At 29.8% G+C, this 24118-nt stretch overlaps 6 protein-coding genes across 9 annotated transcripts; 3 read left to right on the top strand and 3 right to left on the bottom strand.

Annotated features, from left to right (window-relative positions):
* The first annotated feature begins 2638 nt into the window (after nt 1–2638).
* On the top strand, nt 2639–4650 carry Mrps5 (mitochondrial ribosomal protein S5). Its single transcript, XM_078178837.1, has 6 exons — nt 2639–2861; nt 3001–3078; nt 3163–3510; nt 3593–3823; nt 3893–4092; nt 4160–4650. The coding sequence occupies exons 1-6, from the start codon at nt 2789–2791 to the stop codon at nt 4547–4549; spliced, it is 1320 nt and encodes a 439-aa protein (XP_078034963.1). The 5' UTR covers nt 2639–2788; the 3' UTR covers nt 4550–4650.
* Nucleotides 4651–4927: 277 nt separating this feature from the next.
* LOC144468996 (uncharacterized) lies at nt 4928–9029 on the bottom strand. Of its 2 annotated transcripts, XM_078178835.1 has the most exons (11): nt 8719–9029; nt 8569–8631; nt 8433–8492; nt 8235–8317; nt 7968–8109; nt 7595–7889; nt 7377–7479; nt 7027–7290; nt 6415–6736; nt 5992–6335; nt 4928–5915 (listed from the first exon to the last, which is right to left on the bottom strand). In XM_078178835.1, the coding sequence occupies exons 1-11, from the start codon at nt 8732–8734 to the stop codon at nt 5670–5672; spliced, it is 1938 nt and encodes a 645-aa protein (XP_078034961.1). In that variant the 5' UTR covers nt 8735–9029; the 3' UTR covers nt 4928–5669. The 2 variants fall into 2 exon arrangements, with proteins under 2 accessions (XP_078034961.1, XP_078034962.1); XM_078178836.1 differs by lacking the exons at nt 8569–8631; nt 8719–9029 and adding an exon at nt 8674–8692 and having other exon boundaries at nt 8433–8486.
* Nucleotides 9030–9543: 514 nt separating this feature from the next.
* On the bottom strand, nt 9544–10451 carry Srp14 (signal recognition particle 14). The gene is made up of 4 exons (XM_078178464.1): nt 10300–10451; nt 10167–10239; nt 9977–10089; nt 9544–9900 (listed from the first exon to the last, which is right to left on the bottom strand). The coding sequence occupies exons 1-4, from the start codon at nt 10321–10323 to the stop codon at nt 9784–9786; spliced, it is 327 nt and encodes a 108-aa protein (XP_078034590.1). The 5' UTR covers nt 10324–10451; the 3' UTR covers nt 9544–9783.
* A 592-nt stretch (nt 10452–11043) lies between these two features.
* Nucleotides 11044–15361, top strand: LOC144468634 (uncharacterized protein C14orf119). Of its 2 annotated transcripts, none has more exons than XM_078178251.1 (3): nt 11044–11177; nt 11538–11833; nt 12131–15361. In XM_078178251.1, the coding sequence occupies exon 3, from the start codon at nt 12138–12140 to the stop codon at nt 12489–12491; it is 354 nt and encodes a 117-aa protein (XP_078034377.1). In that variant the 5' UTR covers nt 11044–11177; nt 11538–11833; nt 12131–12137; the 3' UTR covers nt 12492–15361. The 2 variants fall into 2 exon arrangements, with proteins under 2 accessions (XP_078034377.1, XP_078034375.1); XM_078178249.1 differs by lacking the exon at nt 11044–11177 and adding an exon at nt 11205–11462.
* Sptz (zinc finger FYVE-type containing 26 spastizin) lies at nt 13095–23702 on the bottom strand. 2 transcript variants are annotated; one of them, XM_078178247.1, is made up of 13 exons: nt 23259–23702; nt 23019–23175; nt 22349–22948; nt 20955–22289; nt 19403–19549; nt 18516–19340; nt 17919–18449; nt 16663–17853; nt 16089–16592; nt 15637–16001; nt 13726–15314; nt 13349–13602; nt 13095–13264 (listed from the first exon to the last, which is right to left on the bottom strand). In XM_078178247.1, exons 1-13 carry the CDS (start codon nt 23402–23404, stop codon nt 13097–13099), a joined length of 7812 nt encoding a protein of 2603 aa, XP_078034373.1. In that variant the 5' UTR covers nt 23405–23702; the 3' UTR covers nt 13095–13096. The 2 variants fall into 2 exon arrangements, with proteins under 2 accessions (XP_078034373.1, XP_078034372.1); XM_078178246.1 differs by having other exon boundaries at nt 17919–19340.
* On the top strand, nt 20172–21024 carry LOC144468633 (uncharacterized). The gene is made up of 2 exons (XM_078178248.1): nt 20172–20660; nt 20732–21024. The coding sequence occupies exons 1-2, from the start codon at nt 20192–20194 to the stop codon at nt 20938–20940; spliced, it is 678 nt and encodes a 225-aa protein (XP_078034374.1). The 5' UTR covers nt 20172–20191; the 3' UTR covers nt 20941–21024.
* Nucleotides 23703–24118: the final 416 nt, after the last annotated feature.

The raw sequence follows: 24118 nt of genomic DNA, 5'->3' as shown, positions 1-24118 counted from the left end.
GATTGGTTGACGATTTACTAGTCAGACATTGCTGCCCTCATAGTCAAAGAAAAAGAGGGAAAACAACGAGTGAGCAAGAGAGCATAAAATCAGCACAACTCATGCTGAACTAGTCATACCGACTAACAATGCTATCCGAATCTGCCTTGAATGAACCATAAAACTACCTTGAAACTGCCCTATATCAATCCTATAGCTGTCCTAGACGGTGGATTTAGGGCAGTTTTAGAACTGTTTTAGGATAGTTACACGATGGATTTAGGGTACATTTAGACCAGTTGTCTAGACAAGGTCTACTCTAAAACTGCCCTACGTCTACCCTAATGATAGCCCTAACTCTACGCAAAAATTGCCTTAAAACTGTAGATTTAGTAGTGAACTGAAGTAAACAGATATGGGGAAGAAGTAGCCGCAACAGGAAAGAAAAGTAGCAGAATTGTTTGAGTATCAGCAGCAGCAGAATGGGCTTAAATTTCCATAACATTTGAAATAAAGTTATTTCATAATGAAATGTAATATAAAATTTTGTTAAGGTTATATAATTTGATTTCTAACATACGAAACAAGAATTATAAATGAAAAGATTATAAAACTCATCCCGAAGGTTTACCTAGGTTAGAACAATTCTGCAACAGAATCCCTTAAAACTATTTTCGGGTAATCTAGTATCAAAAGCTGTCGACCTGAACCATAACCGATACATATATCTGAATGTTGTAAAAAATATACTGCTTCCATTCGATGAAGAATACATGCCAGAAGAATGAATCTGTCAAAGTTATTTTATCGGAAACGCTTCAAGAGTGGTCAGAATGTTTTTGAATAATGACATTATTCATATCATGAAGTGACCACCAGCATAATTCTCAAACCTCAATCCAAATTAGATGCTATGAATTGATGTTGAGAAACGTATAGAAGAACGAAGACCAGAAAATATCGACAAGCTATTTATTACTATACATGGAACATGGAATTCGTTACCAGCTGGTAGAGTGCAAAATTTATCATATCTACACCTTGAAGGCTGTTATTAAGAATAACATACAAAATATTAATGTGCTACAATCTGTATTAAATAAAAATTTGTAAAAATACAGAAATTTCAATATGTATTTGTATAACAATATGTTGCATATATAAATTTCAAGTATGTATACGCAGAAAATTTGAGATCTACGCACAGAAGTGCAGGATACATTTTAATTATGGTACATTAAGGTATAAAAAATGTAATTGATTTTCGTATAGTTACTTCATCTATAAAAACACGATCAATAATATTTAATTTCACTAACTGTACGTAGCTATATGTCCGCCACTGTATATATGATCTCAACTTTACGTTTTACATTTACATTTTCCTTCTGTCGCCATTTACTTGGAGCATTTAATAGAGTAACGCAGTCATAACAATTTACGATCAACTAGATATATTGGCAAACGAAATAGTATTCCAATGACAAATTAATAGAACAGGAATAAAGGGGGGATGTGCTTATTTACTTATTTTTAATGTATATGTTATACATTTCAACCAAACGTCATTATGTCATACATTTCAATACCTTTTTTGTAATAAAAGAAAGTACAATAAAATCCAATAACAACGAACATAAAATACATAAATACACATATACAGGTAACCCTCCCATAACACAGTTCCGTTCTAACACGATAGGATAAATTGCAGGAACCCTCGTATAGCAGTGCGACCTATAACATTGTTTCTCTCTAAGACGATAAGTACTTCCACAGCAGTGGATAACATGATTTTTGTTTTACGTATACAAAAACTAAATTACCATAAAATAATGACGGAATAATGAACTATAGTGTACTTACACTGAAAGAAGATGAAAGTTCAAAAGTGATATGATCTTCATATCATGAAATTTATAATCACTTTGTAAAAACTATCAAACAAATCAAAATTACTAATTTTTTAAAAGTGGATAGAAGTTGCAAACCGAAAAGAACGTTTTCGTTTGATTGTACACATACCTCACCATAAGCAGCTGTGCTGTCTCATTGTAAGCATTTTTATCCCCACCATTTAAATGCGCATCCAATCCACAATGGATTCTGTCTCAGCAGTAAATTGACAGTCAATCAGAGAAGAGCAATTCCTGTACCTGCTGCTATATTGCTGAGTGGTTTGACTCCGCTTGTGCCTACTATGGGAAAGTATTACTGCATTGAGTAGTAATGAAAAATAAATTGATTAAATTAAGGTTACATTAAATAAAACTAATATTTTTTATCTTATTTTTTGTTTCAAACGAAAAAAATGTTTGATTTAATAAATTTTCAGAACATAACCCCGCTTTTTGTACTGTCTATACAAAATACTGTGGGTTTCATATAACACGGTTTCACATACATATATGGCATTTTCTAGGAATTTATCTACCGTGTACAGGAGGGTTATCTGTACATAAATTGCATATACATACCAGTTAGGTATTAACCATGAAATATAAAACTTAACCATGAAGGAACAACGCTAAGTGTAATATTTACAAGTATGTAAAGCAAATTTCAGGCCATTGCAATCTGCTATAATACGTCAATCCTAACATCGATCTCTTGATTAATCGATATCTTAAAACATCGATGTTTGTAAAATAAAGCATCGATTATCTAAAAGTCGGTGTAACATCACCTATCGCTAACGGATCCTTGCAGTGGATAACACAATGGTCTATTATTGCCTAATATAATACAAAATACGTATAAGAGGAACAAAACAATTAACATTACTTAGATTTTAAACCGATTTACCAAAATGGCAAGTCGAGTTCTTCGTATTCATGGATTGATTTCAAATTCCGTAAAAGTTAACAATATTAAAAGCAATGGTAAAATGTTTATAAAGTGACTTTATAATTATATCAACACTTTTTAATCCCTTCAATATTTTATCTGGCCGACAAAAACGTTAATAAAATAGCTAATAATCATTTTATTAAATTTAATAAATTATTAAATTATTTACAGTTTCAACTCTTGGTCTGTTAAACAAAAATATTCCTTTAATACAAAATGCCAGGGAAAGTGCGACCTTCTTTAATAAAAGTGTGTACACTTATTACTACTTTAAATTGATTAAAAAAATAAAAGTGGAATTCTTATTATCATAATGATGTTTATTTAATTCAGAACCAATATCATTATTATGGAAGGCTGTTACCAGTGTAAGTAATGCAGGAAAACGACGTGGCAGAGGCAAAGGTTTACCAAGGATTAAAAACTTGAACAGAGGTCAAAAAATTGGAGTTGGAAAGATTGGAATGGTATTCCCAGGTCTAAATTCTCCGATTTCTAGAGGTTCCGTAATGGTTAAACGGGAAAAACTTCCTGACAATCCTGAAAGAGAAAAAGAATTACTTAAATTGCAAAGTCAATACAGTAATGTTAGACGAAATAAAATTCATCCTCTCCAGCGTGGTTGGACTAGTGCCAGTGTAGCAGGCAGAAAAGTTGGACCACCAGATCCTGTTGATAATGGTTTGTGGTTACAATTAATAACTATGCATTTCAATATGTACATACAATACTTGCTAATATTATTATATTTTTAATATTTCAGAACCTTTTGAAGGTTTTGAAAGTTGGATATTGATGTTTAAACATGTGAATGTCATGTCTAGTCTTTTTGGTCGTATAAAACAGTACCGGGCTACAGTTGTAACTGGAAATGGGAATGGACTTGTTGGTTTCTCAACAGTAACAGGAAAAGATGCCAAATCAGTTCTTAAACTAGCTAGAAATAGAGCTGGTCAAAGATTAAACTATTTTGAAAGATATAATAATCATACAGGTGAATAATATTTTAATTGCAACTGCCATAAATTTTAAAGGTACAGCATTCAAACTATTTCTGTTTCAGTACTGTATGATTTTTTTACACAATTTCACAAGACAAAAATATTTGTTAAACAAATGCCTCAAGGCTATGGAATTAGTGCTCACAGAATGATTAGAGTAATTTGTGAGGCAATGGGTATAAAAGATTTATGTGTTAAAATTGAGGGATCTTTAAATCATCAACATATATTAAATGCTTTTTTTATTGGCTTGTTAAAACAGGTATTGTCTTATAATACTATTATCATTAACAAATTGAATAAATAAAAGTAATTTAAAATACTTTCAGAAAACATATCAGCAATTATCAGATGAAAAACAATTGCATTTAGTTGAATTTAGAAAAGAAAATGATAATTTTCCTAAAATAATTGCTTCACCAGAAAAAGTAAGAACACAATCGGAGATTCAGAAGGATGAAATCATAGATTTTAAGGAATACATAATGGATGGGAGAAGGGTCCTGCATAAGAAACGTCCTCCACCGTTTTTTACAAAGTTACCTTCTTACAAGAATTATTTATGCAAAATGGAACGAAGGAGAGATCAGGATAATGTAAGAATTAGATTAAAGGCTGAATATGGAGATATTTGCAGCTTCCTTACAGAAAAATATCCAGAAGCCAGAGTTCTAAGATGGAAAAAGAAGAGAGAGCAACCAACAGAAGATGAAGATTAATATGTCATCTTATTATTTATATGAGCACAAATAGTTCAGCGAAGTTGTTAATATATGTACATACGTAACAAAAAATAATTAAACTTCTCTTTACTATTACAGTACTTTGTAATTCTATAGATTACCTAGTTCTTTAGGTCTCTTTTTTTACGGATGTGTATGAATATGATAATTAACCTGAAATTTGTCTTCAAAGCCAAACTTCAATTATCATAATAAAAACATTATCCAGTAATAATAAAAATTGTAATACAATTTTTCAACTTTATAAAATTGTGCAATGAAAAGACAGTTAAGTCTATTCTTATTCATTGTTTTGGTATCTCTTATAAGTGGAAAAAAGATAAAATTTTAGCCAAAACAATTACAAACCAATTTTGGAGGAAGCGGATTGTTTCTAAATATGATATTGGTATTGTATAAATATGGTATTGTATTTTGTAAGAAACCAGAGGGGACTATATATATATACATATATATGTTAGCAACTTTCTTGTGCAAAATCTAACCCATGATCTTATATTACACTTTCAATATGCTTTGAGGTACAAGTGATAATTCTGGCTTACACTCTTTTATTCGTCTACCACAAACATCTTGTATGTGCTTACAATTCATACGAACGTATATTTTAATGAAATTTTCTGATTGTGGATTATGGAGGCATTTCATGATTATAATGTTTTAAGCATGTTTATTGACAATGAGAACTGTGCAATAATTAAATACAAATATAGATTAAAATTTCACTTGTATATCATTCAAATAGGTGTGAAAATAGATTACTCTTATATAAAATGCCTTAGCAAATACAACTATGACATGAGTTATATACTTCAAGACAATGATCCAAAATGTTCTGAATACAATCAGAAAAGTAAATACTCATATAAAAAATACATCAAGTAAATATTCTAAATATTTGCAATCTTTTAATAATCAATAACAATATATAATACACCGTAACAGTAATATGGAGTAAATTATACTATATATTTTCAAATTCTATTGGTATCATTTTTCTTTCACACTTGTTGGAATCTTTTGTTAAAAGATAGCTGAATTGTTTTTATAATAATAAGAAAAGATAAAAGTACACTTTTCATTTTTTTAAATAAAATTACGAACTTGATGTGTATTGTTTCGAAAGTTGTAAAATGTGTAAAATGACATCATCTACTGTTTTCGTTGTTAAAAGAGATTTCACTGGATCATCCTCTATAACAACACTAAATAAAAGTTTCACATTTTCTCTCAACCGCTCTGTAAAATAAAAATTAGTATCCGATGTTACCGGGGAATGGCCACACCTTCTAATCACGGCTTCTAGAATATCTTGAATAGGAGCCTCAGGCCAACCAAACAGCTGAAGCATTGAGATGAATGAAATATTATTACATATTCTACTATGATTAAATGTGATTTTTTAGCACAATATGTACCTGTAGAGTTTCATCATCGATTAGTATCTTTAACAAATCTGATATAGCTGTTAATAGTTCATCAGTTGAAAGTTCTCTGGATTCTCCATTTTTTGTCTTTTCGGCAGCAAGTGTAGCAATATTATATAATTGCGTTTGTAAATGTTTCTTTTCTACTTCGTTCATCACATCCTCCAGCAATTCACGATGCTTAGACTTTATGTGCCTCATCAAACAATCTTGTCGGATGAACACTCTGTTGCATTCAAGACAAGACTGAGGTGGTTCTCTTCTATGAGTATTTGAATGAGCTTGTAAAGAGGAATTGGTGGAAAATGCTTTCTCACATTTATCACATTTGAATGCTGCATTGAAAAAATCATCACATTATTTTTTATTGTACTGTAAAATTATAATATCGATATTTGAGATATTGCGGCTTACGTTTAATGCCAGTATGAAGCAATGAGTGTTTCACTAGGTCTTCTCTCCTGATAAATCTTTTCTCACAAACTTCACACGTGAATGGTGTTGCTCCTTCATGAACAAACTTTTTATGAACATTCAAACGAGCTTTTCGATTGAATGCTTTTCCACATACATCGCAATAAAAACCATTTTCACCAGTATGATGAAATACGTGTGCCCTCAACTGAGCAGCTTGAATGAATGATTTATTGCAATACTGACAAACATGAGGTTTTTCACCAGTGTGGGTCCTCTCGTGTCGATTTAAGGTTTCACGAGCAGCGAACTTCTTCTGACACTAAAATAATTCAAAAACAAACTATAATAAACAGAAGTAATGAAATTATCTAGGAATATGGAAATATCTATATTGTACAGAGTAGAATTGTAATAATGACAATTAAAAATATTCAATATTGTGAAACTGCTAAAACTTACACAATATTCCCTGTCCACAATGTTCGCTTGGAATCAAATTACGCAAGAAAATTATTATTTAAAGGATTAAGAACTAATATCGCATTTTTTATAGAAGAAATAAATTATTATCCATAAAAATTAGTTCTCATTTACAAAGATAATACTTACATAATGACATTCAAATGGCTTTTCTCCTGTATGCACACGTCTATGTTTTCTTAACGCAAGTGTTGATAAAAACGTCTTTGGGCATAAATCGCATTGAACTGGTCGTTCTCCTGTGTGTACACGTTCATGAATTACTAATTGTTGAGTAGTATGAAATTCCTTAGGACAATATTTACATGACTTTTTCGGCCTCTGAAGTTCACCGGCGTGTGTACGTAAATGTTCGCGTAAATTATCCTTACGTGTAAAACCCTTTTGGCAGACCTATTCAGATATATATAATTAATTACACAAATAAAATACCTTTCCTATCTAAGCAAGAATTTCGGATAATAAATAAAAATACTCACTTGACAATTAAATGTGTTAAGAATGTTACCATGACAACCAGACTGCATTAAGTGTCGATTTAAATGATAGCTTCGTGAAAAATAAGTATCACAAGGTTCACACCTAGAGTTTAATTAATAATTTCATATAATTAGTTATTACTTTGTTAGTTTCTAGAAATACAAATATTTAATACAAGTGTATCCTGTGTTTTAGTTCCCAATAAAAGTATACTTACCTAAAAATTTTATGATCTCCATGAGTAGTATAACGATGTTTATTCAAGGCTTTCCTACTATTGAATGAATGTCCACATTCCTTACAAATGCAATTATCATAATGCCAGTGAATAACTACAATGTGTCTGTCCAAAGATGACTTTTTTTTGAATGAGAGATCACATTCTGAACACTTATGCTCACCACCAGTGTGAGCAGTATTTAAGTCTTCCGCGCAACAATGGCATTGTGTTTCAGGTACAGGCATAATTACTGGTCTGTGATTATTATTTTTTTGGCTGTTAGAATTTGAATCTACAATAATCATTTTACATGTTAAACAAGAATATGAGGCATCTGAAAAACAAATTATGTTTGCACTATATAATATACCTTCATTATTGATGTCATCAACATATTCTGAATTGTTGTCATCTTTATCTTCTTCTGAATCATACTGATCTATATTCCTGAGTTCTATAAGAGTCATAGAGTCATCTTCTTCCCTACATGTATCCAAATGTTCTGTCAACATCTACAAAATTAATTGGAAACTTTCTTAAAAAAATTCTATAAAATACATCTGCTTATATTATACTTTTGTAGATAGAATAATAATTAACATTTTTATGATTTATCAAATAAAAATGTGGAGCTTACATCCTGAGACCTAAAGACTCTGCGGCATGTTACACACTCATAATCTGTTATAATTTGTATAATTTGATCCCCGTCAGTGATAACTGCAAAAGTATAATAACAAAAATACTGTGATAAATAAAATAAAAAATGCAAGTAACATAAAAGGATTCTTTTTACATATCACTAAGAAAAAGTGATGTTCATTTATACATATACCTTTCATATTGGGTTCTGTTTCACTTGATATTACAATACCCTCTCCTATATTATCTGCAACTGTATATAATTAAGAATTAATTTTGTAATTATTACTTCGAAAATATTAGTAATGTATATAATATACAAAATTTACCAAACAAATTGTCCATTGAAGATGTATCTTTAATAGGTAATATATCTTCGACTTTCACAATTTCTATAACAAAAATGATACAAACTGTAATACGCCACGCATTACCTAATATGTAAAACTTAACACCTTTAATTGAAGAAGTTTAAATACCCATTACTTCTTCCATCGTTCTCGTCCTTTACAATTAAGGACAACAAGGGATTGTCCAACTTTTTCGAGAGTTAAACGTACTCGAGTAATCACAGTTCGAAATCACGAGGCATGCACATCAATTACAATGCATATATAAGAACTATATTCATAGCTGAATAACTATTTTTCTTAATAAACAAATTGTCACTATATCAAATGAACAAAAATACGATCAACGTTTTTGATAATCCAATGACACTTTTATACTACCGTTGCCATTCGAAACTTGTTTCGATCACTTCCAATTGCCCCTGGAGGGATAATCCCTGTAAGCCTGAACGCATAACAAAATGGCCTACGTCAAGGGGCACGCCTTCTGCTGTTTTGTCCAACCTACATTACATATTTTCTCGTAGGTAGCAGTCTATTTCCATTAAACATGTGTCATATATTTGATTGTATAGTTTTTAAAATTAACTTATATTTTTAAAATAAATATTTGATGTTACTTTTATTAACCAACTGGATTTTGATACTTTAGTAATGTCATCGAATACATACGTAACTGTTAGTGAATTATCATTGAAATTATTTAAATAAAAACTGTTCTGCAATTGAATATTAAATCAGTAATGTATTTTTCAGGAATTAGCAATACTTTTTTAAAATGAGACGTTAAAAATATAATTATAAATGTCTCGCTTTTAATTGATTGATGATTGGTAAATCGACGCGTTTGTATTTTCTACAAGGTGTTCCAAAAGTAGCATAATTCTGACAAGTGTCTGTTTTATAACATATTCATAACAAATCAATCAAAATTACGTTTGATACAAAATAAACAAACAAGTTTATTGAGTAATTTGTTTGGCATTATTTACACAAAATGTAATATATTTTGTAGGCAATGTCATAAGTATAATACATTAAATGTGATGTTGTATTGCGTTATGCAAAAATCTTAATAACTTTATATATAAATATATGTATATATATACATATATATATATAAAATTATTAATATATATATATAAATAGATATATATATATATATACACACACATTATAACAGTCTGTATCATGTCAGTGAATCTTAGGCTTTGCAGATTTCACTTTCTTTAATTTCTTGAGACCATTAACATTTGATTTTAATAAATTCCAATATGCTTGTTGAAATTTATTTACATCCTTGGAATGAATCTGAAAATCAATATTGGCAATTTTTGCTTTGTCTGACCTAATCTTTATAAAAATTAGTTTGAAAACTTATACATACGACAGTAGATATTTTTTTGGATTTTAAAGTAGCTCTCACTAAACAAAGAAATTCATTTGGTGTGGGCAAAGGCGGCCTTCCTTTCCTAGGTACTGGCTTATTGTGTCCATTAACTAAATAAATAGTAGTAATAGTTTGTAGAAGACATGAAATATGAAAACCGTTTGTAAAAATAATAACACATACTTACATCGTTTAATAGTGAGCACTACTGAACCAGAAAGACGGGATTTATCGAATAATCGTGTTAGCTCAACTAGAAACTGAAATTAAAATTAATATGAAGCGTACAAATAAATAGTGTTTCCAAATCCAAAAATTACCGCATCATTTTCCAGCAGAACCATTTTGCTAATCTGACATATGCCCTTATAATTAGGAGACTAACCAAGATGTATGTACAATGTGTACATACTAAACCATGAAACCATTGCTGACCACTGCGTGTTTCGGGAACCAATTTCTAGTACGCATGCGTATATAAAATTGTCCTGTATATATATGAATTACATACATTACTATACATGCGACGATGTGACAGCGAAAATTTAATCAAAAAAGAATCTTCAACATTTTTATTTTTACATATTCAACAATTTATTTTCAGATGATACATATATGCACATATATACATAAGTGAAAGTATATATAACTGGAAAAAATGTAGACCTGATTGGTTGTCAATATGTTTGTAGCAACACATTATTTCGCTGTGGTGTAATGCATACTAAATTGAAGAACAGAATAGCATATATGTTGCATACATACGTATCATACAACTTATTATAGAGCATTCACATCTATCAGCACATACGTATATACGACATTCACAACTATAAAATCTAATTTAACTGTTAAAATGATTACAAATATTATTACTTTAATATTACTGTTTAAAAAACTTTTAATGATATTACAGATTTTTATTGCTCTAAGTTATTATTTTAATGATTACGTATCACATATGTAAAAGATTACATGCTCCTTACAAACATGCACATAGTTCAAACTTTTAGTGATGCAGTAGTGGGACATACTCCTGCACGCTTTTCTTACTCCCTAAGTTAACGCGCACATCCCTACTGTTTTACTTCGCATCCAATCTGTAATCGATTCTGTCTCAGTAAAGAGTTATCAATCAGTCAGAGTAAAGGAAATTTCTATGTTGATCCTCGCTAACGGATCAAGCTGCGGCCTTGAGGTGTGTAAGAACGGAACCCATTACTGTATATAAGTTGCATGTATCAGTGTTAATATTTCAACGAATGAATATAAAATAATAAACAATAACTCACGATGTCTGATATGACAGTGAATGTAAAAATTAGTGAAAATAATGAGTGTATTTATGAAGATAATAATAGTGTTGAACTGAATGAAAATAATTTGAGTGGATTAATTTTGTGTTTTAAACAAACTCAGATCAAAATTAATCATTTCTTGACTAGCTTAATAGAAAAACAAGACAGTTCTGTCAATGATGAAAGTAAATAAATCTAGAAATGATATAGCTGTATAATAGATTTGTTCGTGAATATTAATAAATTTTTATAAATTTTAGATCGGCTAACATCGGAAAGCGAATCGGATTTTGAAGAGGAGATCGAAGTTAACCCTAAGAAATGCAAATTGATCGATTAACAGTATACCACAATTGTTTATTGCATTTGATATTGTAGATTTTTTGTATGGCACTTAAAAATAGCATATAGTAGTTCGTTTACATAAAAGGCGATGGATTTGTCGTTGCAACCGTGTTAATAAGTATCTGGCCCTGCAAGTTTTGTGATGCTGGAGAGCGATAAATCGATTATAAGAGAACAAAAGTTACATCACCGGTAAAGGAAAACGTGACCGGTAAACATTCATTCCTTTTCTAGCATAAGTTTGCTAATGTGAAAATGATTTGATGAATTGAAAAATTTTCTGTTTCATGCAGTTTAATATATCACGCTTATTAATTATTGAAAAATTGGTTCATGTTTATAAATTTCTAATAATATTTCCCAATTTACTTCTTTTTGTTTGATTAATTAAGAATTAGATTTTATTTTATAAAATTTATACTAATTGTCAATTTTGTTCTAAATATAATATTCCATAGTTAATTCATTATTAATTAATCATTAACTTCTGTTTTTTCTTTTTTTAAAGATAAAGTATGTCTGCTCTGCTATCAAATGAAGCTCAGTTGCGCTATGTAATAGAATGGTTTCAAGAATGGTCAGAAATGCAAAGAAGTGACTTTCTAAGTATACTTCTGGAACAGTGCGGGCCTGGTGGTCTTGTGAATGGATTAGTCCCTAGAATGGAAACTCTAGGATGTGCTGATGGATCCGACAGACCTCCAAGTATATTTCAATGTAGAGTAAAGCTGTTTCGTGAATGGAGCAATAACTGGTCTCAACAAGAAAAGGATTCTTTACTTTCATCAATTAAAAATACAGACCCTGCATTTGCAGAGAAATATGAAGAAAAACTGTCATCTCTAGTGAGTGAAGATAAAAAATCATAAATAAACATCGCAGACTAATTGCTACTCTATCATATTGTAAGATAGTTTTATCTTTAAATTGAGAAGGTCTATTATCAAAGTACAATAGATTTTATTACTTTTTATCTGTATAATCTTTTATCCGTTTTGAATTTTCATGTAATCTATTGTAAAGCATAATTGAAATTGTTTATATACATTGTAAAATTTGTTTATAACATAGAATTACTAATACGAATACATACATTCCAGCTTTATTCCATAATATTCATTTTTTAGTAGAGACTTCACAAATGAGAGCGAGGAAAAAGGATAATTTTTAACATATTTTTATAAGCAGTATAATTACAAATCATTAAAAAGATGTATTATTCTGCTTATGAAAATAAACATTTTATTAATTATTCCATTGTTATTTATTATTATACATATACTTAAATAAATTTTGTTTAAACACTGTAGTTATTACACTTTTTATATTACAATTAATTTATGATAATTACAAATACTTATGGAATGCAATAGGATTTTTCTTACTTGATACTTGGATACTTTCTTAAATCTTCAAAAACTAATAATAGAGGAACATAAGTATGTATTACTTACTTTTACAAAATAGTCTAAAGTCATGGTTTTGGTTCTTGCTGAAGCCATTTTATACATATCGCTTTAATGGCATTTTGCCCAAGTCTATCAGATTCCTTTAAAATTTTTCTTATATCTTGAGCTCTTGAATGATTAGCAGCTAACAAATATGCACTCTTTAAGTGCTTGCACTCAATATATGCATTTATCTACAATTAAAAAATTCACAGAATGAATGAGCACAGTCACTGTAATGAATTGGAGAATTAAAATGTTATAACATGTAATACTACTTTGAGTTCTATATCCGTTATCAACTTGATCAGCATATCAACATCATTTTGAACAGCTGATTTCATTTCACCATCCACCTGATTCAACAATAATTTTACACAATGTGTCAGAACATAATCTGAAATGAAGTATGAGTTTGATACTCCAGAAGTATGACAACATTTAATCAATTGCTTTATTCCAGGAATATCGTATTTCAGTGTCAAGATATGACCAGCTAAAGAATACACTTTCCGTTGTGGTAGATTGTAATCTGAAATAGTATATACATTATATATATTATATATTTATCATATTATGGATATACATCACTAATATGAATGAATATGCTATAGTATATCAAAAGGTATTTATATAGTGTGTAATTGTTGCTAACCTTGCATTATTCTGAATGCAATACCAAATCCTTCTTCAATATTGCGGCCACAGAGAATGGCTAAAACAGCCAAGTCTATTTTTTGCTGCTGATTGCCAAATAGAGTTGGTAGTTCACTACCTATACCATTGTCAGAATCTGTATTTGGAAACAAATTTAAAAACTGGACGGGTGTCCTTCCCTCTTTCTCACAGATTGCTAAAAATTTTGCAATTTCCATTTGTCTAGAAATGGTATTTATATGTTTATCTATCTCAGGAGGTTGCATTTCCATTGTTAAAATTCCGTGATTACTGTGTACGGAACTTGTACTTTTTTTCCTTTTTCTGCTTAAACTTTCAATTTGCAGCTCAGACTCTAAATGTTTTTGAGCCTCAAGCAAAAAATATCCTTTAGCGTATAAATCTGAATAGTTAGTTATTTCATTACGGTAAAATCGGATGCATGTCATTGCGGCGCGTATGGAATCTTTCATAAACAGCTGCAATTGATACAAAATATATAGATATTGTTTCTTTTCTAAACTGTAACAGACGTGTATTAAATATTTTTTCCAAATTAGCAGACTGGAATCTTGACTTTTCATTGCTTCATGAAGTTTCTCAGTGTTTCCAGTCTTAAAACAGTATAAATAGATTACATTGAAAAATAAATCAGGTTCTACATCATTTTTTAAAGTAAAAGTTAAGCATTCGTAAAATTGATCGTGTTTTAAAAAGAATTCTAAAATTGAATTCAGACTCCCATACATTAACAGATAATAAAGACTCTCGTAGTAATAAAACTGTTGCATGGCTGAAAATGCATTTTTGGGAGTTGTTTGTCCTTGATTTATCACTTTAAGATATCCGAAGATAATCGATATTTCTTGTGAAGCATTAGACTTGTACTGATGGGGATGTTGTACATATTGTTTGTATGTACTCAAATTATCTAATATTTGTTGAATCTCTGTTAGTAGTGGCGGATCTTTTAACGGACGATTTTTGGAGATTTCCGTTTTTCTAACATTTAATTCGTCCATTGTAATTTCTATATCCTCATCAATTTTATTTGCAGCTATTGACTCCTGATCTCTTCTTCTGATTTCAGTCATTGAATCTTTTGAATATGATAGGATTACCCAATCGTCGAATTCTTCGTGTTGAATTTTATCAAGACAGTGAGAGAACTTCTCTCTAGCTTCATCAAAGTATCCTACTTTTAAGCATGTTTTACCCCAAGTTGCCCAGACACCTTGAGTGTCCAGTCCTGCTTTGGTACTTACATCTAAAGCAAGGATCCATTGTTCTTTTTCAATTAGTAGATCTCTAAGTTTTCTCAAGGCATGCCCATGCAAATTGTCTGAAGGTATGAAATGCAGGCAGTCAAATTGAACTAAACTGGCAATAAGATCTACCTGTGACAGAAAACGATCACAGTGTATAAGTCCAGTATTGAGACCAAGTTTGGCGCATTTAACCTTAGCAGCAACTAAGAGGGAACGTATCATTTTTATGATAACAGTATGATCTACTTCTGGATTTATTTTTCCTCCGGTAACAGGTTGTAAAAGATGTTTCATCTCGTCACAGCGATCGAATAAAAAACTGTAACAATAATTGTAATATTACTAATAAAGGAATATATTGACATGGTATCTGTTAATGCTTATGTAACTTTGGTAACAAATAATTCCAAAAATGTTTTAATGCATATATATATATATGTATATATATTTTCTATCATCCATTAAAATAAAAAATCGTCTTTCAAATGGATGTTGATAGATAAAGAAAATATATTTCCAATTTTTTCATAAGAATTGCTTACATTCGAAATTATGTTCCCGTGTAAATATTATTAAAAAGCCATGTAGAAACTCTTACTCTATGTAATAAATTTATAATAATATATAAATACAACAGTTACCTCGTGTATGTTTTATGATCAGAATGTAAATTAAGTATGGCCAGACACAAAGAAATGTTTGGCGTATACTCAAATGAAAATTCTTCTTTAATAGATTCATTATGCTTTTTGTCATTCGTCAGTTTCCAATAATCAAAGGTTTCACTACTAGTAGTCAGTGGTGACCCTTGTTGTGTTCGCATTTGAAGCATTGTCAGTCGTTTGCAGTCATTACATACACGTACCAATACGGAAGACGGATAACTAGACACTTGCATTCGATGTTGAGAACATTGACCACAAATAACACGACCGCATCTACGACAATGATGTCGTCTATTAAACATGGAAAATATAACAGTTTTGCAACAGCTGCATTTTCTAGCCTGTTGGAAGAATAAAAGAAATTAAGGATATAAAAAGAACATATCATTATATTATAAATATTGAAGGCAACAAACTCAATTATATACTTTATCATTAGGTATCCATTCTTCTTTAGTAGGCACAAGAATAGGCATAACAAATTCATTATTTTCCGCTTCTAAATTTTGTGCCTGTTTTAATTTACTATCGACAGCATCACATTGCAAAGAGACACGACAATCCAATGATTTCTGAGCATAAAATCTTATAATCTTATCAAAATCGTCTCTCGAAATGTTCACTTGTGCCAATTTATTTGTAATTTTGCTTAGTATTTTCTGAACAATTTCAAATTTACAATTCATTAATAACTGTTCTAACATTATTAATGGTTCATTTATAAGATGAATATGCGAGGCTCTCTCTTGTGTCTCCAACATGTGTAAAATTTCTATTCCTATTAAGGTTTTCCTATATTTGATGGTCTCAGTTGCTTTGCAATGCTCTAACAAATAATTACAAATAAACTGCATTGACTCAATAGAGTCTAGTTTCTTTAATATTGTCTCACATAATTTAACCGATTGTTTTAAAGGCAAGGCTTGAAGATACTGAAAAACAGAACAGTATTAATAAAAGATTGATTAATAAAATAACTCATAATAATTAATTCTAATTTACCTTTGATGTCTGTTTAAAGTTTAGAGATTCACTTTTTAGGAGGCCTATCAAAAAGTCTTGCTCCATAGAAAGGTCTATTTCTAAAGAAAATGCTTGACTTTCTAACCATTCCAAACACAATTCAAATTTATTTACACTTATTAATGATTTAATAATTTGGAATGAATCGATCTCATCTGTACAATAAGCAATATTGTGACAAGTGTTATCTGACTTTGATGTACAATATGGAAGTATTCTGTGAAGTACAAGTATTCTATGTAAGATTTCTTTTAATTGCAATTTAGAGTGTGCAGGCAATTTGTAAGTGTCCACATGATGCACTGAATGAAGTAAAGCATCCACACAAACATTCACGTTCCATTTATTGATATTATGTAATACTGTTTGACTTAAAATATAAATATCTTTAATTTGATACACACATTGCAATATTTTGGTGTCTTCTTTGGAGGCAATATAGCTGAGAATTTTATCCTTAAAATATTGTAATTCTGCACATGTAATCAGATTATCTGGTAAAGCATTTAGAAGTTTCAAACAATTCTGCCATTCATTTTCTTCTAAAGTCGATTCAAAATGCGACCACAAATTTTGTGTTGGTATTATTTCAAGAATAGCTGCTAGAGCTTCATTATTTTTAAAAAGAGATTTCATATCTTTGACCCAAGACGAGTTCATTAAGTTTTCAAGACAAGCTGTTCGTTTTAAGTGATCACAGTTGTTTTCTAAAATAGTGAGATTTTCATTATATATTCTTTGTATAAGGTAAGATATAACCCAACAATAACTTTCTAAATATTGTAGCAAACTTGGTCGTAAAGAATCTGTTTTCTGCACACTTCTCTCCAGATTAGCTTTTTCCTCAGTATGTGTGTAGGATAAATTTGTATACTTTAATATTATATTGTACGATTTCGAAGGTTGTATGTATTGGATTGTTGCATTTTTTTTTAAATGCTTGAAATAATCATCTATTGATAATAAATTTTCGCTATCCTGAATGTTGTGTATATTATTCTTGACATTATTAGAAATCATATTTTGATATTGTTTTACAATATCAGGTAAGAAGATTGTTGTTTTCTTTTCCATATTTTGCTCAGTTTCTTCAAATCTTGATGAATAATAATCAAGATATTCTTGGGAAGCTTTCTTCAAACTTTCATTTATCGTTTTTGGATTAAAAACCTAGCCATACAAACTTATTAACAAAGCATATTGTAACATATAATAAAAATAAAAAATCAACTTACTCGGATACAAGGTGTTCCATAAAATTCATTGATTATTATAAAAATGATTTTTGGATCATGAGTAATGTCTAGATCTTGCCATATTGGTTCGTTAAGTTCTTCAAATTCCATAAAAAATTTATTATTCAACATAACGTTATTAAGTAATTTTGATCTGAGTGCGGCAAGTGTTACTAAACCCAAATCTCCAATTAAATAACCAATTGACATCAATGAAACTGCTTGTTGTAGATTATTGAATGGAGGATGATTTGTCCAGATTGTTAAGCTAGCATGAAGGAACATCAGATTCCATGTATTAAGTAGAAATGTCAACGTTTCATCTCCTGTGGATAATTCACTTAAATCTAGTCTCACAAGTCGAGATGTTTTACTCAATACATTTTGAATGTTTGGATGCTTTAAAATTGATCCACAAATGTTATCGTTCAAGGAAAACTGATCCACATTCATACTTTGCAAGATTTCCAAAAGTTCTGTTAGTATCTCTGAAACGCATTCATTTGGACCTTGTGTACTATGATTTAAATCCTGAAACAGTAATATTCTATATTGTCCACTTTTATTAAATATAACTTTTGAAAAATGTTTACTTACTGTTTCACTTAATTCTTTATTCAATATAATATGTCCACTTTCTTTAGTCTTGATAAGATTTTTTATACTTCTTCCACATAAGCGTATAGGGCAAGCATTTTTAAGAATGCTGTATACTAAATTAACTTGCAAATTATGTGCAATTTCTTCGAGTTTATCTAGTTCAGTTTTAAGATCAAAAATCTGATAACCAAAGTAATAATGCAATGGATTTTTTAATAAATCAGAAACTGTGAGTATCTGATCATTTGGAATAATTGTATGTAGAAGTTTTAAATGAGAATAGATAATTTGTACATATTTATGAGCATCACTGGGAAAGACAACTACCTTGTCCAGAATTTTTAAACCTGATAAATAATTACTATTCTTTAGGACTTTACTAATTGTATCTTTATTCGTTTGTGATTCTTTGAACTCTTGATGTTTAATTGTTATATTCGTCCAGAAATCTTCTCTCACTTTGAACTCTTTCATGCCTAATAAAACTTTTGCATCACAAAGTATATTTTCTACAGTAAGCTCTTCTTTGTTTTCATGTAACAATTGATAAATCTTAAAAAAAAAATGCTCATATTCTGTATTGTCAACTGTCTTAGACAGTTTTAAATATTTCAATGCGACATCACAAAGATTGCTTGAGATGGAATAAGACTGACTCATAGTTAAGGCAAGATCTAACACACATATCGCAAATATTTCGTTGCTACTGAGAACATCCATGCTCAACATTCGTAAATTAATTTCTTGAGATGCTAGAAAAGTTTCAAGTTGACTAGTTTGTCTAGAAGAAAGTATTCCTTCTTGTACAACTTGTCTTAAATTCTGTAAAAATATCATTTCTTAATACGTTTCTTAAAATTAATGTTAATTAATGTGGAATATACCTCTAATGTAGCAGATTGTAAGTTCTGTGTAGATAGATCTTTATCTTGTAATGTATTTGTTTGTTTACAAATGTTTTCTCTAAACATGCACAGTGCTTTTGAAAATTGCAGTTCTCCATTTAGCTCAGTGTTTTTCAAGTCAGATGTCTGCAGTATAAAGAAAAGCATTATATGCAATCGAATATGTTATTTCAACAAACTTTAATTGTGTTACTACTTTCATTTATTTCTGCTAATTCATTGTCACTATATAAAGCTGAGTATTATTAAATGATACTATTTCTTTAGCTATTGTTGTTTTCTTATATAATTAACCAGATAGACTAAATTTTAGGATACAAATACATTTGAGATTTCAACTGATACTAAAGATTACAATGAACAAAATGAGAATGAAATGATTCAGCCCGAGGATCTAGCTACCCTAAAACTCTATGTGGAAGATGAGAGTAGATATAAACCATTGCATTCTCTAGTAGAGAACTATAACAAACGTAATAGCCTTAATACTGCACATATTAATGTGCTTAATCTATTGGAACCAATTATATGGGAAAATTCCAACATTGAAAACAATGATAAATCATTTCTTGCTGGCTTTAAAGAAGACTTAGATAAAGTGTTTAAAAATCAATTCACGACAATTTCTGAGTGATTAAAGTGTCTTTTTAATGTATATCTACTTTTAGATTACAGAAAATAAAAATCTCGTTCAAAGAAGTAATTAAAGTGAAACGTGAGAATGACCAGTATCAAACTAATCCGGAGGAGAAAGACGATTTTTTTCAGATGAAACCTATCGATCTTTCATTAATAGTAACAACAAAACGTATTTTTAGTACTAATGATTATGATGGAACTACAGATAATCTTAAAATATATGAACCTATTAAAATGAAAGCTATTACTGCACATACCAATGAAATGGAACCAGTTGAAGAAGAATATGACTATGAAAACTTTAAAAGAGAATATGAGGAACACATGGCAAAATATGTAACTGAGAGCCTGCTATTGAATTATACTGATGAAAAACAATCGGAAAAATATCCTGAAGAAACATTACAAAAATTGCTAGATTTTAAAAATTGCACGGAAAAGTCAAAAAAATTGGGTATCAAAGCTATAGATTGTTTGGTATATAAGTATGAACATGAACCACCTGAAATAAAGAAGTCTGTGCAGAAAATATGGCTGATTATTAAAATTTGGTTTCTAATTTACATATGTCTTGCAATTCCTTGTTGGTGTCAAAAAGGTAATTTACGGTTTGTCTTTTCATTTTAACACAATAATAGGAATTTGTATAAGCTATAAATTAATTTACAGGTTGGTGTTGTTGTTGTTTTCGTTGCAAGTTTTGTTTTCCCAATAAAAGGATCTTATTTGCAAAACAGTATTATGCAATTAATCCTCCTGGTACTCTAGTTAAAGAAATTAAGAAGAAAGACAAAAAAATGCAAGTTCTAACATATGAACCTTCTGAATTTGAAGAAGAGGCATTTGAACGATTTGAGTCTGTAATAAGGAATATATAAAACAAGTTATTTACCTCTATAATATCCCTTGCTTTGTCATAATCGTTTTTCCATAAACATCGAATAACTAGGCTTTCTTTAGTTGCTAGCATAAAGTTTACAAATAACTGTTTGTATGCTGTATCTTTGATTGTTGTAACATCCATTAGCTGTGGTGTATTCTTAGGTCGTTTTCTCCATCTGTTATGTATTGGTTCTGATTCTGAGCTACTCTCAGATCGAACTTTTATATCATCAGAAGTGCTATCTTTTTGATGAAAAAATACATGTTGTTTGAAACGATTTGAAATTAGTGTTCCATCTAATTGTACTTTAAGTTTAGCATGAGAATGTTTGTTCGCGTCTTTAGACACACTGATGTTTTTCACAAACTGTGAATGTGTATAAAGTCCTAGTCTCCACTGAGCATCCATGATTGCTGCATTAATAAATGAGATATCTTTTTGAATTTCATCTGCATCTGTAGAGTCATTTTCATGTTTTATATTTGCGAATTCCCTTTCTGTAATTAACATGATTTCTTTCAAATGGAATAACATATCCCTTATGGCATATTTGTTACAAAGAAACCCTGTAGAATTTTGTTCTAATAACTTATTATCAAGTTTTGTTTGTTCATCCAAAACACTTGTGTCATCCGTATTATAATCCTTTGGCAACTGTTCGAAGTGTTCATGTCTTAAAAACATTAACGAAAATATATTTTTTATTACATCTATCCGTACATTAAGCGGATATACATTTTGTACGTAACGTGTCATATTTGTGAAATGGCACATAATGACATCTTGTTTTGTATCATAAGTATTGCATAATAAAAGTGCATTCAGAGCACTGAACATGCTATAGTATGCATACAAAGTATCCTCAGGTTCAGAAAGGTCTTCCAATAAGTATTTTATTGCATTAAGTTGTTGCTCATGAATATTTGTTGTAGTTTTCAGTACTGACAAACAATTAAACTGCAATAAAAGCTCCAATATCTGTTTTACAGAAATTCTATGTTCAACTGATTCTAAAATTTGATTATCATTATTAAAGTTAAAAATATCTTTTGTTTGATTAATGATGTATTCCATAACTTTAACACATTTTTCTAATGCTATATTAAATTTTTGTAATATGGGATCATGAGATTTATCAAAATCACATTTTAATCTTAAGTATTTAATTGTTTTACATATAATTGTATGATGTTCCTTATTTTCACTTGAAATAACTTTTTTGTTTGCAGAAGTATCTAAAACTTTAAATAACAACACTGGCCAAAAGTTATAGAATATTTTAGAGTGTAATATTGATGAAACATCACCATACTTTCCATTTGTCATTAAAATATAACAAATATCCTGCAAGAAATATTATATCAAATACAAGTTGTATAATACTTATTTTATTTACTACTTACCAAAATGTCTTTTGTCCAGTGTAGTTTTGTATTAATTACTCTCTCTATAAGATTATTTTTATTTACAACTGTTACAACAGTAGAAGTATGATCAAATAATACTTCTTTAATTTTTAATGCATCTTCCAGACTCTCAATAACTCTATAATGTCGACATGTTTCATTGAGAAAGGTACACCATGCATTAAAAGGTGTCCTTTCTACTTTTGAATATAATGCAAGTTCAATATCTTGGATATCACATACTTTTAACAATGTAGGAAAACATGATTTAAACCATTGAATTCTATCAGATTCAATTATATTAATTTTTGATAGAATACATAATATGCAGCCAAGAAGATTAACAATTAATTGTTGTTTTGATGTCTTTCTTTCTAATAATTCATTTATAAGTGATACATAAAAATCTTGCAAATTATGAAAAACAGTAGGTGATATATCAAAATATGATGACAATAATTCATTAATGATCCAACATACAATAGTTGGATTACTGTCAATATTTTGCTTCAAAAATGGTAAACATTCATCATGTAACATTTCAAGTACTTCTAAAGTTGTCAGTTTTGAATTCATTCCATATACTATCAATAATTTCTATAAAGTACGTAATATATTATTAATGTGACAGCTATTATATTGATTACAATACACATTATTACAATACCTGTGCATGTGTTGTCAAATGTTGACATAAATGCAAAGCCTGTAGCATTTGCATATAACTGTGATAATTCTTTACATTTATTTTTGAAGTGACATCGCCAATAAATTTCTCCAATAATATTTGAATAATCCATTGTTGACTTTTACTTTGAGCACAACTGAAAAAATGTAATAAGTGATACTGTAATCATTTTTGAATATTAATTTTATAGCTAACTAACTTGCTATTTAATATACTTACATTAAGTTTTCGACCAATGATTCAGTATCACTTTGACGAGAAAGAAATTGATCACTACTAGTTTCTTGATAAAGGATAAGGGAAGTGTACCACAATTTTGATAAGACACATTTATTTATTTGTAATACCTCCGCTGATTCTGACATGTTACGAAAAATTAATTGTCATAGCACAAAGAAGTAAATAATGCAAACATTCTTTCAACCATACGTCAACATCGTAATAGATAACAGTATTCAATGTACACAATGAATTTTTATTCAGCATTCGCTACGTTAATAATTTATTTGTATGTTTTCTTATATTTTATTCATTCAATTCTTAAGAAGATAATTAATTAATAAAATGTCTTGAAGAACTTTATTTTTTTAAACAATTCAGTTTTGAATACATTCATAGGTTAATCAATGCAAAAGTGTGTTCTCTATTCGCATAAATGTCATGTAGCCGTAGCCACACTTCGCGCCACTTTTACTTTATGACATTATGTTATACAGGAATGGGTACTACTCCTGTACATCACCAGGCCGTAGCTCGATCCGTTAGCGAAGGTTAACATAGAAATTTTCTTATCTCTGATTGGTTGACAATTTACTGATAAGATAATGCTATCCTCACAGTCAAAAGAAAAGAGGGAAACAACGAGTGAGTAAGAGAGCATCAAATCAGTACAACTACATCTGGAGCAAGTTTCAGCGACGAAGGATGTAGCTTGTCTCACTCTAGACAAGAGTGCTTGCAGTCTTCGCGCATTCATTCGATTCTCGCGCCATCAGAAGCATGCGGCGCGAAGTTCAATTTTTAAAGAAGCTTCAAATAATAAGATCTATTACCTCAATAAGATTCTCCAAAACGTCTTT

The sequence above is a fragment of the Augochlora pura genome, chromosome 4, assembly GCF_028453695.1.
Source record: "Augochlora pura isolate Apur16 chromosome 4, APUR_v2.2.1, whole genome shotgun sequence".
Lineage (NCBI taxonomy): Eukaryota > Metazoa > Arthropoda > Insecta > Hymenoptera > Halictidae > Augochlora > Augochlora pura.
This window is presented reverse-complemented; position numbering and strand designations above follow the sequence as displayed.

Bases quoted from the DNA above. Each gene is read 5' to 3' on its own strand.
- Mrps5 (XM_078178837.1), top strand. From the start codon at position 2,789: ATGGCAAGTCGAGTTCTTCGTATTCATGGATTGATTTCAAATTCCGTA. The intron at 3,511-3,592 runs GTTTGTGGTTAC...TTAATATTTCAG, and splicing joins ACCAGATCCTGTTGATAATG to AACCTTTTGAAGGTTTTGAA. The intron at 4,093-4,159 runs GTATTGTCTTAT...AAATACTTTCAG, and splicing joins TTATTGGCTTGTTAAAACAG to AAAACATATCAGCAATTATC.
- LOC144468996 (XM_078178835.1), bottom strand. The intron at 7,890-7,967 runs GTATATTATATA...TGATTATTGTAG, and splicing joins TGATGACATCAATAATGAAG to ATTCAAATTCTAACAGCCAA. The intron at 7,480-7,594 runs GTAAGTATACTT...ATTAAACTCTAG, and splicing joins GGAGATCATAAAATTTTTAG to GTGTGAACCTTGTGATACTT.
- Srp14 (XM_078178464.1), bottom strand. From the start codon at position 10,323: ATGGTTCTGCTGGAAAATGATGCG. The intron at 10,240-10,299 runs GTAATTTTTGGA...TTTTAATTTCAG, and splicing joins TTCTGCTGGAAAATGATGCG to TTTCTAGTTGAGCTAACACG. The intron at 9,901-9,976 runs GTATGTATAAGT...ATTGATTTTCAG, and splicing joins CCAAAAAAATATCTACTGTC to ATTCATTCCAAGGATGTAAA.
- LOC144468634 (XM_078178251.1), top strand. From the start codon at position 12,138: ATGTCTGCTCTGCTATCAAATGAAGCTCAGTTGCGCTATGTAATAGAA.
- LOC144468633 (XM_078178248.1), top strand. From the start codon at position 20,192: ATGAAACCTATCGATCTTTCATTAATAGTAACAACAAAACGTATTTTT. The intron at 20,661-20,731 runs GTAATTTACGGT...ATTAATTTACAG, and splicing joins TCCTTGTTGGTGTCAAAAAG to GTTGGTGTTGTTGTTGTTTT.
- Sptz (XM_078178246.1), bottom strand. From the start codon at position 23,404: ATGTCAGAATCAGCGGAGGTATTACAAATAAATAAATGTGTCTTATCA. The intron at 23,176-23,258 runs GTAAGTATATTA...ACATTTTTTCAG, and splicing joins TCATTGGTCGAAAACTTAAT to TTGTGCTCAAAGTAAAAGTC. The intron at 22,949-23,018 runs GTATTGTAATAA...CGTACTTTATAG, and splicing joins ATTTGACAACACATGCACAG to AAATTATTGATAGTATATGG.